Here is a 13,087-nt window from a genome sequence, read left to right on the forward strand (position 1 = left end):
CCCTTCTCATGGGACTAGTGCTTTCCGTAAAATTTCTGAAGAGTTAGTGAGATGAAGGCTCTAATTAATTGCATTTCTAATTTTTTGGAGTTGAAGCATAGGTGACTGCTATGTGCTTGGTAAGTATAGTTCCAGAGTGATTTTTTTTTGTCTTTTCCTTAAGAGACAGTGTAGAAAATTGTTTATTTCAGAGATTCTTTTTGCAAGGTTTTGGAATTGCTTTTTCTTTCCTTTATGTACAGTGGCTTGTTTACCTTGAGCATTTTCAACAGTCATTCATTTATGCTGTATAAACAGCACTTTGGGCTGGCATCTTTTTATTTTTTGTATTTTTGTTCTTCTGTCAAGGAAGAATGAGGCAAGCTAACATGGTAATAAGTAACAAGTTAATAAACTTAACCCATGGTAAACGATCCCACTGTTCATATCTGGAAAGGAGTTAACGTTGCTGTTGGACAACAGAGATTATCTGAAAATGCTGTATAGAAAAGGTCATTTGACTCTACTTCATTGTCCTCTTTCACTGCATTCACAACAATGTTGGTGGAAACACTATTTTTTTTGTTAAGCTGTTTATTCTGTAAAAATGTGTGTGCTTAAAAATACGGAGAGACTTGTTTGTGGAATCTTAAGTCATGCTTATTTAATAGTTTTGTAATAACCAACAGTTTTTGAATGATTTTTGCGATGTTCACTTGAAATAGCATGCTTTGTAATCACGGCCAGAGTGTAACTGGAGAATCCATATTGCTGCACTGGGCAGTATAAGTATAATCATTGAAGGTAACATGCAAGCAGAGTTGAATATATAGCTCATATTTAACAGAAATTATAACAAGTTGCCCTTAATAGAAGTGCCTTTCTCATGAAAACGTGGCACTAGATCCAGAGAAGGGTAAGAACATAAAACAGGTTAAATTCAGAGGGAAATTGGATACAGAATTAAAAGAAGGTGATCGAAACCTCAGTCTTCCTCTTTTCTTTCCCCCTCAGTGATTGCTTGTTCCTGCAGTCACCTCAATTTATTAACTACTTTCCTGTTTGAAGCAAAAGCTTATTTAGGTACTTGCAGGTTTGCAGTTGCTTGTGGCAACTGCAGTCCAGTCTGAGCAGCTGGTTGCCTGCGATGCCTTAAAGATTGTTTGGAATTGGGGAAGCAGATGCTGTTCCCCCAAATTTGTTTGAAGAACTTAGTAAATACGCTTAGATAATTTCTAACACACTAGTAATATATGGGCTCACTCACAAGTTAAACCGTAGTAGGGGGTGATGGGCCGGCCACGTTTTATACAATAAGCGTATCACCGCTTAGATAATTTGTCTGGAAAATGGGGATTCTTGTTTCACTTCCATGTGCAGCTTGGTGTAGTTCAAAAGCACATCTCCAGCCTCCTGGAAGAATGCGGTGCCCAGTTGAATATACGTGGAAATAAATCCAGCTACTTCTTGGAAAGAGTCATGTTCCCGCTGGAACTGTGTTGCTGACCAAGAAGATTTGGTTAACTTTTTGAAAGCAGAACTAGTTTTTTTACTTAAAAAACTTAAAGTGACTCCTGAGAGGAAGGGTAACTGGGCTGAAAAGGGAGTGTGTGCTATTTGTGTATGGTAGGTTAGTGAAGAAGGCATGGGTTTCAAGTTTAAATTTTTTGTACCTCTGCACTTAGTCACTAGTCTAAAAGAATTTTTAACATATAGTTTTAATAACATTTACAAGGAAAATATCATTTTTTCTAGATGTAGACAAAAATACTGTGAAAAATAGTGCTCAGTCTACAAAAAGAAGCTCTACTGCTGAAGATGAAATTCCTAGGAAAAAATCAAAGAAGAACAAGAAACACAAAAGCAAGAAGAAGAAGAAAAAGAAGAAGAAAAGGAAGAAAGAGAAAAAGCATAAAAAGCAGCCAAAGGAGTCAAAGTTGAGTACACGTCATGGAGAACATGCAGAGTTGCAGCCTGCTTCTCACGTGATGCCAGAGAAATCAAGCTCCAGACTGAGTGTACAGCATGGAGGATTTGGAGATGCAAACCTGGCTGCCCACGTGCAGCCAGAAGAACTGTGCGTAAAAACAAGTGAGGAGCTTGATAGACAAGCTTTAGGACTTGTTTCTCATTCAAGAACAGATTTTCAGCAATCTACGGAAAATCTTGGAAGTGAGAAGGGCACTTTGTGTGCAACAAATCCTCCATTTAATTTAGAAGGCAGCCAATCTGATATCCAGGAAAATGCTAGTATAACTCAAACTAAGATTTGCACTAGAGAAGAACAAATTAAACAGTCTCACGAAAATATTTATCCTGTAGCTATTAATGTGAGTGAAAAGGGTGTTCTTGTTGATACTGGAAATGATACTTTATCTAGCATCCCATCTGGAGTTGCCAGTAAATCTGAAATTCAGAAAGATTCAGCAGCAACTCTAGCTCCAGAGGTAATAGAAGCACTAAAAGGTTCAGAAGTTATTCTGAAATCTAAAGGCAGTGGGGAAGTAAAAGTTTTGGATACAGCTCTTGAGTCTGAGACCATGGAGGTGTTGAAATATTCAGAAGCATCTCTGCAATCTGTGGCACAGGGAGGAGCAAAAGAGTTAGACGCAACTTCACTATCTGTGTCTTCGGCAAGTGATGTGACAACAATTCCTAAACCTGCAAATCAGGCAGATCTGAGTACTGTGAAGGTAGCTCACATGTCTGTGGCCATGGAAGAAGTGAAAATTCCAGAAGCAACTGAAAAATCTCTGCATATGGGAAATGTGGAAAGATCTTTGGAATTAGGGGCTGTGAGCAGAACTTTGGAGCCAGCCTCGAAGCCCTCAATTACATCTGATACTTTGAGAGTGATGCAGTGCAGCCCCACGGAGGGTTCAAGTGTCTTGAAGGCACACGTATCTTTGCAACATCCTTTTAAAATATCTACAGCGACTGCTGTGACCCAGGTGGAAATAAAAAGTGCCAGAATACCTCTGGGACCTGGAGCTGGTGAAGTGAAGGATATTGAACCAGCTAGAAGCTCTGTGCATATGGAAAATGTGAAAGCTTTGGAAGAAGCTCTGCAGCCGATTGCTGTAGTACAGCCCAAAACTTTGGAAACAATCGTGGAACCTGTGGGTGTTACAGCAAAAGATGTCGAAGCAGCTCGAGAATGTCTGCAAGCTGAAGTAGTCAAAGATGTGGAACGTACCACTGATCCTGCAACACTGCTGAATGCATCAGGAGTGTTTCTACAATCTAAAGTCTTGACAGAATCAAGTGTGGATAGAACCCAGGAATCTGCTCTTCCAGCAGGATTGACAGATGTGAACGTGGTTGCAGACACAAAAGGTTTAAGAGCAACTTCAGAACCTGTAGCGGTTGTGCAGACCTTCGTTCCCCAAACAACTCCAGAAATCCAGATGGCAGAGGGTTTTAAAGGTCCACAAGCAACTGTGGAAGTTGCAGCACTAACAGGAGTAAAAGGTCGAGAAACAAGTCAAGCTACTCTGCAACTGGAAAATACTAGTGCTTCAAGAATTTCAGAATCTACTTTCAAGGCTGTAGCTGTAACAGAGGCAAAAGATTCAGAAGGTACTTCATTACTGAGACAACCAGAGGAGCTGAGAGAATCAAGATCTGAGAGTGAATCAAATGTGAGAGGTTTGGAAGCCACTCCCCTGTCTTTGCAGAAAGAAGATGTGAAGAGTCCAGGAGGAGTCCTAAGACCACTGACTGTGGTGGAAGCAAAATCTTTGAAAACAGCTTCACTGTCTTTGCAAATGGAAGGTGTGAAAGCTTCAGAAGAAGCTGTCCATTTTGGGACTGTGGCCAGAGGTTTAGCAGCAACACTAGGTTCAACAGTGCTGTCGAAAGGTTCAGAGATAAATCTAGGCAGTATGGCAGGTGTAGAAGCAGGCTCAGATGCCGGTCTTCTAGCTATGAAAGTTGGATCTGTGAGACCAGTGAAAAGTTTGGAAACAACTGTAGGACCTGTAGCAGAGACAGAAAGGAAAGATTCAGAAGCAGACCTTAACAGAGCCGGGACAGAGATGAAGATATCTTCATCACACCTGCACGTGAAAGGTGTGAGGGATTTGGGAGATCCAGCGTCTGTAGGTACGGCAAAGACACAAGCTTTGGAAGCAGTCTTGCAGCCTGGAACCCTTGCAGTGGCAAGGGGCTTAGGAGAAAATGTGTGTTCTGAAACCACAATGGGTAGCAAAGTCTTGGAAGCAAGTCCAGGACTTCTTGCCTTAGAAGAAAGGTCAGAAAGGACTCCTGAATCTGTGGTTGCATGTGTAAGCATGGAACCAGTTAGGGTGTCTGAGGCATTATCAGGAATGATGCATTTGAAAACCACAGCAGAGAGAGAACCAAAACATGCAGAAGCAGTTGTAGAACCTCTTGGTGCAAGCAAAACAAAGAGTTCCATCATTTCACAGTCTCAGGTCATGACGCATACAAGAACACCACAAACTGAGGTGGTAGAGGAGATAAAGGACTCCGAACTAGCTACCAGGTCTGCCACTGTAGAAGTGAGAGGTTTAGACAACTTGTCGGAAGTTGAGGCAGTTGCAGAAGTAAAAGATGTGGAAGCGAGATCAAAAACTTCACCCTTAACACAGATGAAAAATTTGGAAATGGTTGTGGGATCTGAAAGAAGGACACTAGTGCAAGGGTTGGGAAGGACATTGGCATCTGAGGTGGTTAGAGAAATGACACATTCTGAAGTTGCTTCAGAAGATCCAAACAAAGCAAAGGCAAGGAGCAAAGAAACAATACTAGAACCTGTGCAAACAGTGATGGTGCAAACTTTAGAAACAAGTTCAGAATCTGTACAGGAACAAATAGTAGGTCATTCAGAAGCAGTATTAGAGTCTTTGCCCAGAGTGGAAGAAAAAACTATGGCATCAGAAATAGTGACAGAAGTGAGAAACTTGAAAGGAACTTTGGAATCTAAGATTTCAACAGATGTGAGAACTCAGGGACCGACTGTAGAATATATAATTGCAACAAAGAGGACAAGCATAAAAAAAAATGAGCCCTCACTTATTGGTGTAAAATATTTGGAAGAAGCTTCAGAAATGGAGAAAGCAATGAAAGCAAAATATTTGGAGCCAGCATCAGAAGCTAGAGAAGTGAGGTTGTTGGAAAGCATAAAAGAGTCTGCAGCAATAGAGGTGAAAGGTTCTGAAACAGTCCAAGAGCCTGAGGTACACATGGATATCCAAGGTTTGGAAACTTCCCAAAAGTCTGGAGATGTGGAGGCAATGAATGTTCTAGAGGATGTTTCAGAAGCTGTTCCAGAATCTTTGCACACTGAAAAGCAAGAACATCTGCAAGCGGTTCTAGAACCAAAACCTGCTGCAGAATGGAAGAGTACAGAAGAGGCTCCAGAAATCTTGAGTGCTGCTGAAATGAAATCTTCTGAAGCAGTTCCAAAACCAGGGGATATGAAAGATCTGGAAACACTGGAACGTGAAGTGGCAGCGGAAGTACAATATGCAGAAGGGGTGCAGGGTCAACAAATGGATGTGAGAGTTCCAGGTCAAGCTCAAGAATGCGAGATACTGGTTGAGAAGAAAGATGCAGAGCAAACTCAAGCATCTGAGCCTTTAATAGCAGGAACAGTTTTTAGTTCTTCACATGCAGCAGATGAAAAAGATTCAGCAGGGACTCCCGAATCTGAAATAATCAGAGACACAAAACAGTTGGAAGCAGCTCCAGCTCATGCAGCAGAAACAAAAGATTTGGAAACAGCTCCTCTTCCTGAGACTGTTGTAGAGCTGAAAGATGCAGAAGCAGCTGTGGGGTTGGAGGCAGAGACAAAAGATTTGGAAGCAGCTCCAGTACCTGAGACTGTTACAGAAGCAGTTCCAGTACTTACGGCAGAGGCAAGCCAGTCGGAAGTCATTCCACAGGCTGAGGCTGTCAAAGAAGCAACTCCAGAACAGGAGTCGGAGAAAAGAGATTCAGAAACATCTGATGTGCAGCCTGATGTGGCGGCACGCATGAAGGAGACTCTGATGAGACTTGAGAAAGTTATTGAAAAAAGTAGCCATAGAAGCAGTGATAAAAAACATGATGCAAAGAAACAAAAAAGGAGTCGCTCCAAGTCTCAGTCCAGGTCTAGGAAGCGGAAGAAAAAATCAAGGTCGCGTTCTACTTCCAGGCGTTTGACCTCTAAAAGAGCACGTTCTAGGAGCAGAAATTATTCAGATTCCAGAAAAAAGCATTCCAAATCTAGATCCCGATCTGTGGAGAAGAGAGAGAGAAGAGTGTCTTCCCGGAGGTCCAGGCGCAGACGTTCCAGGTCATCTGACCGTTACAGGTCTAAATCCAGATCAGCAGAAAAGAGAGGGAGCAGATTGTCCTCTGGGAGGTCCAGACGTAGACGTTCCAGGTCTTCTGACCGCTACAGGTCTAAATCCAGATCAGTGGAAAAGCGACTGTCGTCCCGAAGGTCCAGACGTAGACGTTCCAGGTCTTCCGACCGCTACAGGTCTAAGTCCAGGTCAGTGGAAAAGCGACTGTCCTCTCGAAGGTCCGGGCGCAGACGTTCCAGGTCTTCTGACCGCTACAGGTCTAAGTCCAGGTCAGCGGAAAAGCGACTGTCTTCTCGAAGGTCTGGGCGCAGACGTTCCAGGTCTTCTGACCGCTACAGGTCTAAGTCCAGGTCAGCGGAAAAGCGACTGTCCTCTCGAAGGTCTGGGCGCAGACGTTCCAGGTCATCTGACCGCTACAGGTCTAAGTCTAGGTCAGTGGAAAAGCGATTGTCCTCCCGAAGGTCTGGGCGCAGACGTTCCAGGTCATCTGACCGCTACAGGTCTAAATCACGGTCAGTGGAAAAGAGGGGGAGCAGGTTGTCCTCCTGGAGATCCCGCCGCAGACGTTCAAGGTCCTCTGACCGTTCTAAATCTAGATCCAGGTCTTCAGAAAAGAGAGGGGGCAAAGAATACTCATGGAGGTTCAGGCATAGAGGATCTGGTTCCTCTGATCGTTCAAAATCTAGGTCAAGATCTGTCGAGAAGAGAGGTCGGAAGGCATCTCTGCGGAGGTCTAAACGTCAGCGCTCGAAGTCCTCTGACCGTTACAAGTCTAGATCCAGATCAGTAGAAAAAAGAGATCGGAAGCAGTCATCGCGGAAGTCAAAACGTCAGCGCTCGAAGTCCTCTGACCGTTACAAGTCTAGATCCAAATCAGTGGAAAAAAAGAAGGAGTCCTCACGAAAATCTAAGCGTCGCCGCTCAAAATCTTCTGAACGTTACAAGTCTAGGTCTAGATCTGTTGAAAAAAAACGCAAGGAATCTTCAAAAAAATCCAAACGGAAACGTTCTAAGTCCTCTGATAGCATTAAGTCAAGGTCCAAATCTATAGAAAAAAGAGAGAGTAAGTTATCTTCAGTAAAGTGCAGTAGCAAGTGTGTGGAGTCTTCTGAACTTCAGGAGTCAACCAAATGTCTTGAAAAAGCAGACGTTCCTGAAGCGTCTTTTGCAAGTGAAGGCAGCTCCTCCAAATCCTCTAATGGTCCCATGTCAGTAGCTTTGTCCCTTGAAGGAGTGAACGGCCCAGAGCTGCCGCCAGCACCTGAAAGTGGATTTTCCAAAACTTCTGATGCTCTTGAGAAAAGCTCCTCGTCTGTTGAAAAAACAGTGGATCTGCCTGAATTTGATAGCTCTAAAACCCCAGGTGATCAGGAATTGAGATCCATGCCTGTGGAAAAAACACAAGTTTCGGAGCTTTCTGTGACATCTGAAAATGGATCTGCTGAAAAAGCAGTGGCTCTGGAGTCTTCATCACTACCTGAACTTACATACTCTGCATCCGAGTCAAGATCCTCATCTGTTGAAAAAAAGGGAGATCCAGAAACTTCTTCGGTAGCAGAATTTCAGCTCTCCGCATCCCGTGAAGATGAGTCGAGATCTACCTCTCTCAATGAAATAGAGGGTCCACAGCCTCTTCTGACACTTGAAAGTGGATGCTCTGTATCTTCTGATGATTACAAGACAATCTCCTCGTCCTCTGGAAAAACAGAGGTTCAGGGGTCTTCTCTGATGTCTGAAAGTGTACTCTCTGACTCATCTGATGGTCATCAATTGAGACATATCCCCGTTGAAAAAACAGAGCTTCAGAAGGTTTTTGAAGTACCTGAAAGTGAATCTTCCAAGTTGGCTGACAGCCCTGAGTCAAGGTCACTCTCTTTTGAAACAGTAGAGGCTCAAAAATCTTTCCTAGCACCTGAAGTTACATGCTCTGCGTTCCCTGATGTCTGTGAGTCAGCCTCCTTGCCTACTGAAAAGGGCCAGATGCAGGAGCCTTCTCTGGCTTCTGACAGTGGATGCTTCAAGTCTCCTGATGGACGTGAATCAGGATCCAGCTTTGCTGCACAAATAGAGGAGCTTCCGGTGATGTCTGAAGGTGGGTCCTTCAAGTCACCTGATGGAAATGAACAAAGATCTTTATCTGTTGAAAAAGTCAAGGCTCCAGATGTTTCCCTGACATCTGAGTGTGGTCCTGTTGAGATCTCGGATGACCTCATGTCAGCGTCATCTTTTGAAAAAATGCGTGGAGTTGTACTGACAACTGTAGGACAAAGCTGCAAGTCTTCTGAAGTTCATGAGTCCAGATCATCTGTTAACAAAGAGTTAGATGGTCTGACACTTTCACAAGTACTTGAAATTGACTGCTCTGAATCTTCTGAAATGCATGAATCGAGATACCTGCCTGCTGGAAAAATAGAGGGTACAGGATCTTTCTTGATGTCTAAAAGTGGAATTCCTGTGTGCCATGATGGCCATAAATCAAAATGCAATTACTTCGAGAAAACAGAAGGTGTGGAACTGTCGTTGGCATCTGAGCTTAGGTGTTCTGTTGTGCCTGAAGGCTATGAATTGACATCCACTGCAGTTGAAAAAATAGAGATACAGAAGCCTCCTCTCCCACTGGAAAGTGGGTTCTCCAAGTCTGCTGATGTTTGTGAATCAGTAAGCTCACCTACTGAAAAACTACAGGCCCCAGTGACTTCTCTGACGTCTGAAGGTGGGCTTTTCCTGTTGCCTGATAGTCATGAATTGAGACCTATCCCTACTGAAAAAGTAGAGGTGCAAAAGTCATCTGAACTGAAATGCGTTGCATCCCCTGATGGCCACAAGTTGAGATCTGCTTATGATGAAGAAATACAGGTGCAGGAGGCACCTCTGATCCTGGAAAGCAGATGTTCTGTTTCCTCTGATGGTCATGAGTTGACATCCACCCCGTTTGAAAAAGTGGAAGTAGAGGAGCCTTCTCAAATGTCTGAAAACGAATACACTATAGAGCTTGATGGCCCGGAGTTGACATCAACCCCTGCTGAAAAAACAGACATGCGGGAACTTTATCGGATGTCTGAAGAAAGATGTTCAGTGTCCATTGAGAGCCAGGAGTTGGGGTCACCCGCTGTTGAAAAGACAGAAGTGCAAGAGCGTGCTCTGATATCTGAAAATGAATATGCTGTATCTTGGGAGGGCCAGGAGTTGAGATCTAGCTCTCCTGAAAAGGTAGAGATGCAGGAGGCTTCTCTAGTACCTGACAATGAATATGCTGTGTCTTCCGAAGATCACGAATTGCCGTCTTCCCTTGCTGAAAAAACAGAGGTACAGGAGTGTTCTCTGCTGTCTGAAAACGAATATGCTATATCTCCTGGGGGCCAGGAGATGACAGCCAGCCCTGCTGAAAAAGAGGTGCAGGAGCCTTCTCTGACATCTGATAGTGAATATACCGTCTTCCCTGAAGGCCAAGGATTACAGTCTACCCTTACTGAAAAAACAGTGGTGCAGGAGCCTTCACTAATATCAGACGGTCAATATGCTGCATCCCCCAAAGGGCATGAGTTGCTCTCTGCTCTTACTGAAAAAACAGAGGTGCAGGAGTGTTCTTTGCTGTCTGAAAATGAGTATGACGCATCCCCTGAAGGCCATGATTTGAGATCCAGTCCTGTTGAAAAAGAAGAAATGGAGGAACCTTCTGAAACATCTGAAAGTGAAAGTTCTATGTCCACTGATAGCCAGGAATTGCAGTCTACTGTTGTTGAAAAAACAGAGGTGCAGGAGTTGTCTTTGTCTGAAGGTGAATGTACCATGTCCCCTGAATGTCAGGAGCTGCAGTCTAGTCCTGCTGAAAAAGTGGAGGCTAAGGAACCTTCTCTGACATCTGAAAATGAACATGCTCTGTCCCCTGAAGAGTATGAATCAAGATCGACTCATGCTGAGAAAACAGAGGATATGGATTCTTCTTTGACATCTGAAAATGACCAGCTTTTGTCTTTCGAGAGCCAGGAGGTGAGATTCACCTCTGTTCAAAAAGCAGATATGCAGGAGCTTTCTCCAACACCTGAAAATGAACATGCAGCATCCCCTGATGGAAAAATAGGCGGCCTTGAACCTTTGATGGTAAATGATAGAGCCTCCATGTCCCCTGATGACAGTGACTTGAAATCCATTCCTGTTGAAAAAATGGACGATGCAATGCCTTCTTTAATGCCTGAAAGTGGGTGCTCCATGTCCCCTGATGGTTACAGTGTGAAATCTGGCCCTGCTGAAGAAACAGGGGATCTAGAGCCCTCTTTGATATCTGAACGTAGACATTCCACATCCTCGTATCAGGAAGGTCATGAGCCGAAATCTCCCATGGAGGAAGAGGGTCTAGAGTCCTCTTTGACTTCTGAACATAGACGATCTGTGTCGCCTGAGGGTCATGACCAGAAATCTACCATAGATGAAGAAATGGATGATCTGGAGCCCTCTTTGACACCTGAACACAGGCGCTCCACGTCCCCTGATGAGCACGAGTCAAGATCTAGTATAGGTGAAGAAGCAGAGTATCTGGAGCAGCCTTTGACAACAGAACGTAGATGCTCCGTGTCTTCCGATGAGCATGAGTCAAGGTCTACCACTGGGGAAGAGGTAGAGGATGCAGAACCCTCCTTGAGAGCTGAACGAAGAGACTCCACATCCTCTGACGACCACGAGTCAAGGTCTACCACTGGTGAAGATATAGAAGATGGGGAACCCTCTTTGACAGCTGAACGTAGACACTCCACATCCTCTGATGACCGTGAGTCAAGGTCTACAACTGGTGAAGAAATAGAGGATTTGGAACCGTCTTTGACAGCTGAACATAGACGCTCCGTGTCTCCTGATGGACGTGAGTCAAGGTCAACCACTGGTGAAGAAGCAGAGGACCGGGAGCTCTCCTTGACAGCTGAACGTAGACACTCCACATCCTCAGATGAACATGAGTCGAGGTCTACCACTGGTGAAGATGTGGAGGATATGGAACCCTCCTTGACAGCTGAACGAAGAGACTCCACATCATCAGACGAGCAGGAGTCAAGGTCTACCACTGGTGAAGAAGTGGAGGATATGGAACCCTCCTTGACAACTGAACACAGACGTTCCACATCCCCTGATGGGCGTGAATCGAGGTCTACCACTGGTGAAGAAGCAGATGATGTGGAGCCCTCCTTGACAGCTGAACGAAGAGACTCCACATCGTCAGATGAGCATGAGTCAAGGTCTACCACCGGTGAAGAGGGTGAGGATGCGGAGCCCTCTTTGCCAGATGAAGATAAACAGGATTCCATGCCTCTTGAGAGGTTGGAGGAACAGGACTCATCCTTTATACCTGAAAGTAGGCGTTCTGAGTCTTCTGAACGTGAAAAATCTAGATCCAAATCTGTTGATAAAATATCTGACAAAGAGTCTTCACGAAGATCTGTAAGCAGACGCTCAAAATCTCCGACTCGCCAGAAGAGTCGTTCCACATCTGTTGAAAAAGTGGCAGACAAAGAGTCTTCACGGAGATCTAGACGTAGACGTTCCAGGTCTACTGCTCGCCAGAAGAGTAGATCCACATCTGTCGAAAAAACAGCAGACAAAGAATCTTCACGGAGGTCTAGACGTAGACGCTCCAGGTCCACTGCTCGCCAAAGAAGTCGATCGACATCTGTTGAAAAAGCAGCAGACAAAGAGTCGTCACGGAGGTCTAGACGTAGACGCTCCAGATCCACTGCTCGCCAAAGGAGTCGATCCAAATCTGTTGAAAAAACAGCAGACAAAGAGTCTTCACGGAGATCTAGAAGCAGACGCTCCAGGTCTTCTCAGCACAGGTCCCAGAGATACGATACAGAATCTCGCTCTAGACGGAATCACTCCAGATCCGTAACACGGAGAAGAGCGTCAAGATCAAAATCTAATCGTCGCTCTCGGTCTAGCTCATTGTCACGTTCAAGGCACAGAAGGAGGAGTAGGTCAAGGTCAGCATCAAGAAGGCGGCGTTCTTTATCGAGAGACAGGCGTAAGAGATCTCAGAGAAATAGATCAAGATCTACTGACAGAAGAAGAAGAAGATCAGATTCAAGAGATCGTAGAATATCACTCAGATTACGGAGCAGGAGTCGAACACCTATTCGTCAAAGGCGATCAAGGTCAAGAGGAAGAAGACGGAGCTCTAGTAGGTCACCAATTCGACTACGGCGATCAAGATCTTCAGGGAGAAGAAGATACAGCAGATCACCTGATCGTCGTAGGTCGAGGTCATCGGAACGATTTTCAAGCAGATCACCTAAACGTCTTACAGACTTGGGTAAGTGATAATTTTATTTTCAGTAGTTCCATGGTTAGGTGGTAATGTGTTCATTTACATAGTCTTATTTTAACATATCTCTGTAGCATTCGTAAGGAATTTCTTGGAAGTTTTTTTGTGCATTACTTTTAGGCAGTGACTTCCAGAAGGAACTTTTATGTTGGAGCTGAATCAATGCTTACCATGTGGATGACAGTGTATTTAGAGCAGGTTATGTCTTTGTTATAGAGCTTTTATACAAAGGTAGTATGTTGCAGTCTTGAGGAACACTGTTCATTGTAGTAGTTAGTAAAGGCCAGGTACTCTGTATGTAGAACTTATGAAGTTCTAGTTTTCCTGAGAACAAATTGGGCATGAAAGAGCATTTGAAAGTAAGCGCCAGTTGGAGGCTTCTTAGTTCTTTAATCAGCTGTAATGTTTGTTTATCTGTTTCCATTACTCTGTCTTGCCGATTTCCCATGGTAAGAACTTAATGGGAAGGGACACTCCTTTCTGAAAA

The 13,087-nt window shown here is 44.3% G+C and overlaps 1 protein-coding gene across 7 annotated transcripts in view; it reads left to right on the forward strand.

The window, feature by feature from the left end:
• SON (SON DNA and RNA binding protein) overlaps positions 1-13,087 on the forward strand; it is a 40,801-nt gene that overhangs the window by 2,803 nt on the left and 24,911 nt on the right. For all 7 annotated transcript variants that reach the window (XR_015704492.1, XR_015704493.1, XR_015704494.1 and 4 more), the window contains exon 3: positions 1,735-12,588. Coding sequence is in view for 4 of the 7 variants with exons in the window: in XM_087756156.1 (XP_087612282.1) it covers positions 1,735-12,588 (10,854 nt within the window). In the remaining 3 variants the exon portion in view is untranslated. The remainder of the gene's footprint in view (positions 1-1,734; positions 12,589-13,087) is intronic.

This window comes from Nipponia nippon, unplaced genomic scaffold (genome assembly GCF_047370975.1).
Source record: "Nipponia nippon isolate SJK-2023a ecotype South Korea unplaced genomic scaffold, ASM4737097v1 scaffold_2, whole genome shotgun sequence".
Lineage (NCBI taxonomy): Eukaryota > Metazoa > Chordata > Aves > Pelecaniformes > Threskiornithidae > Nipponia > Nipponia nippon.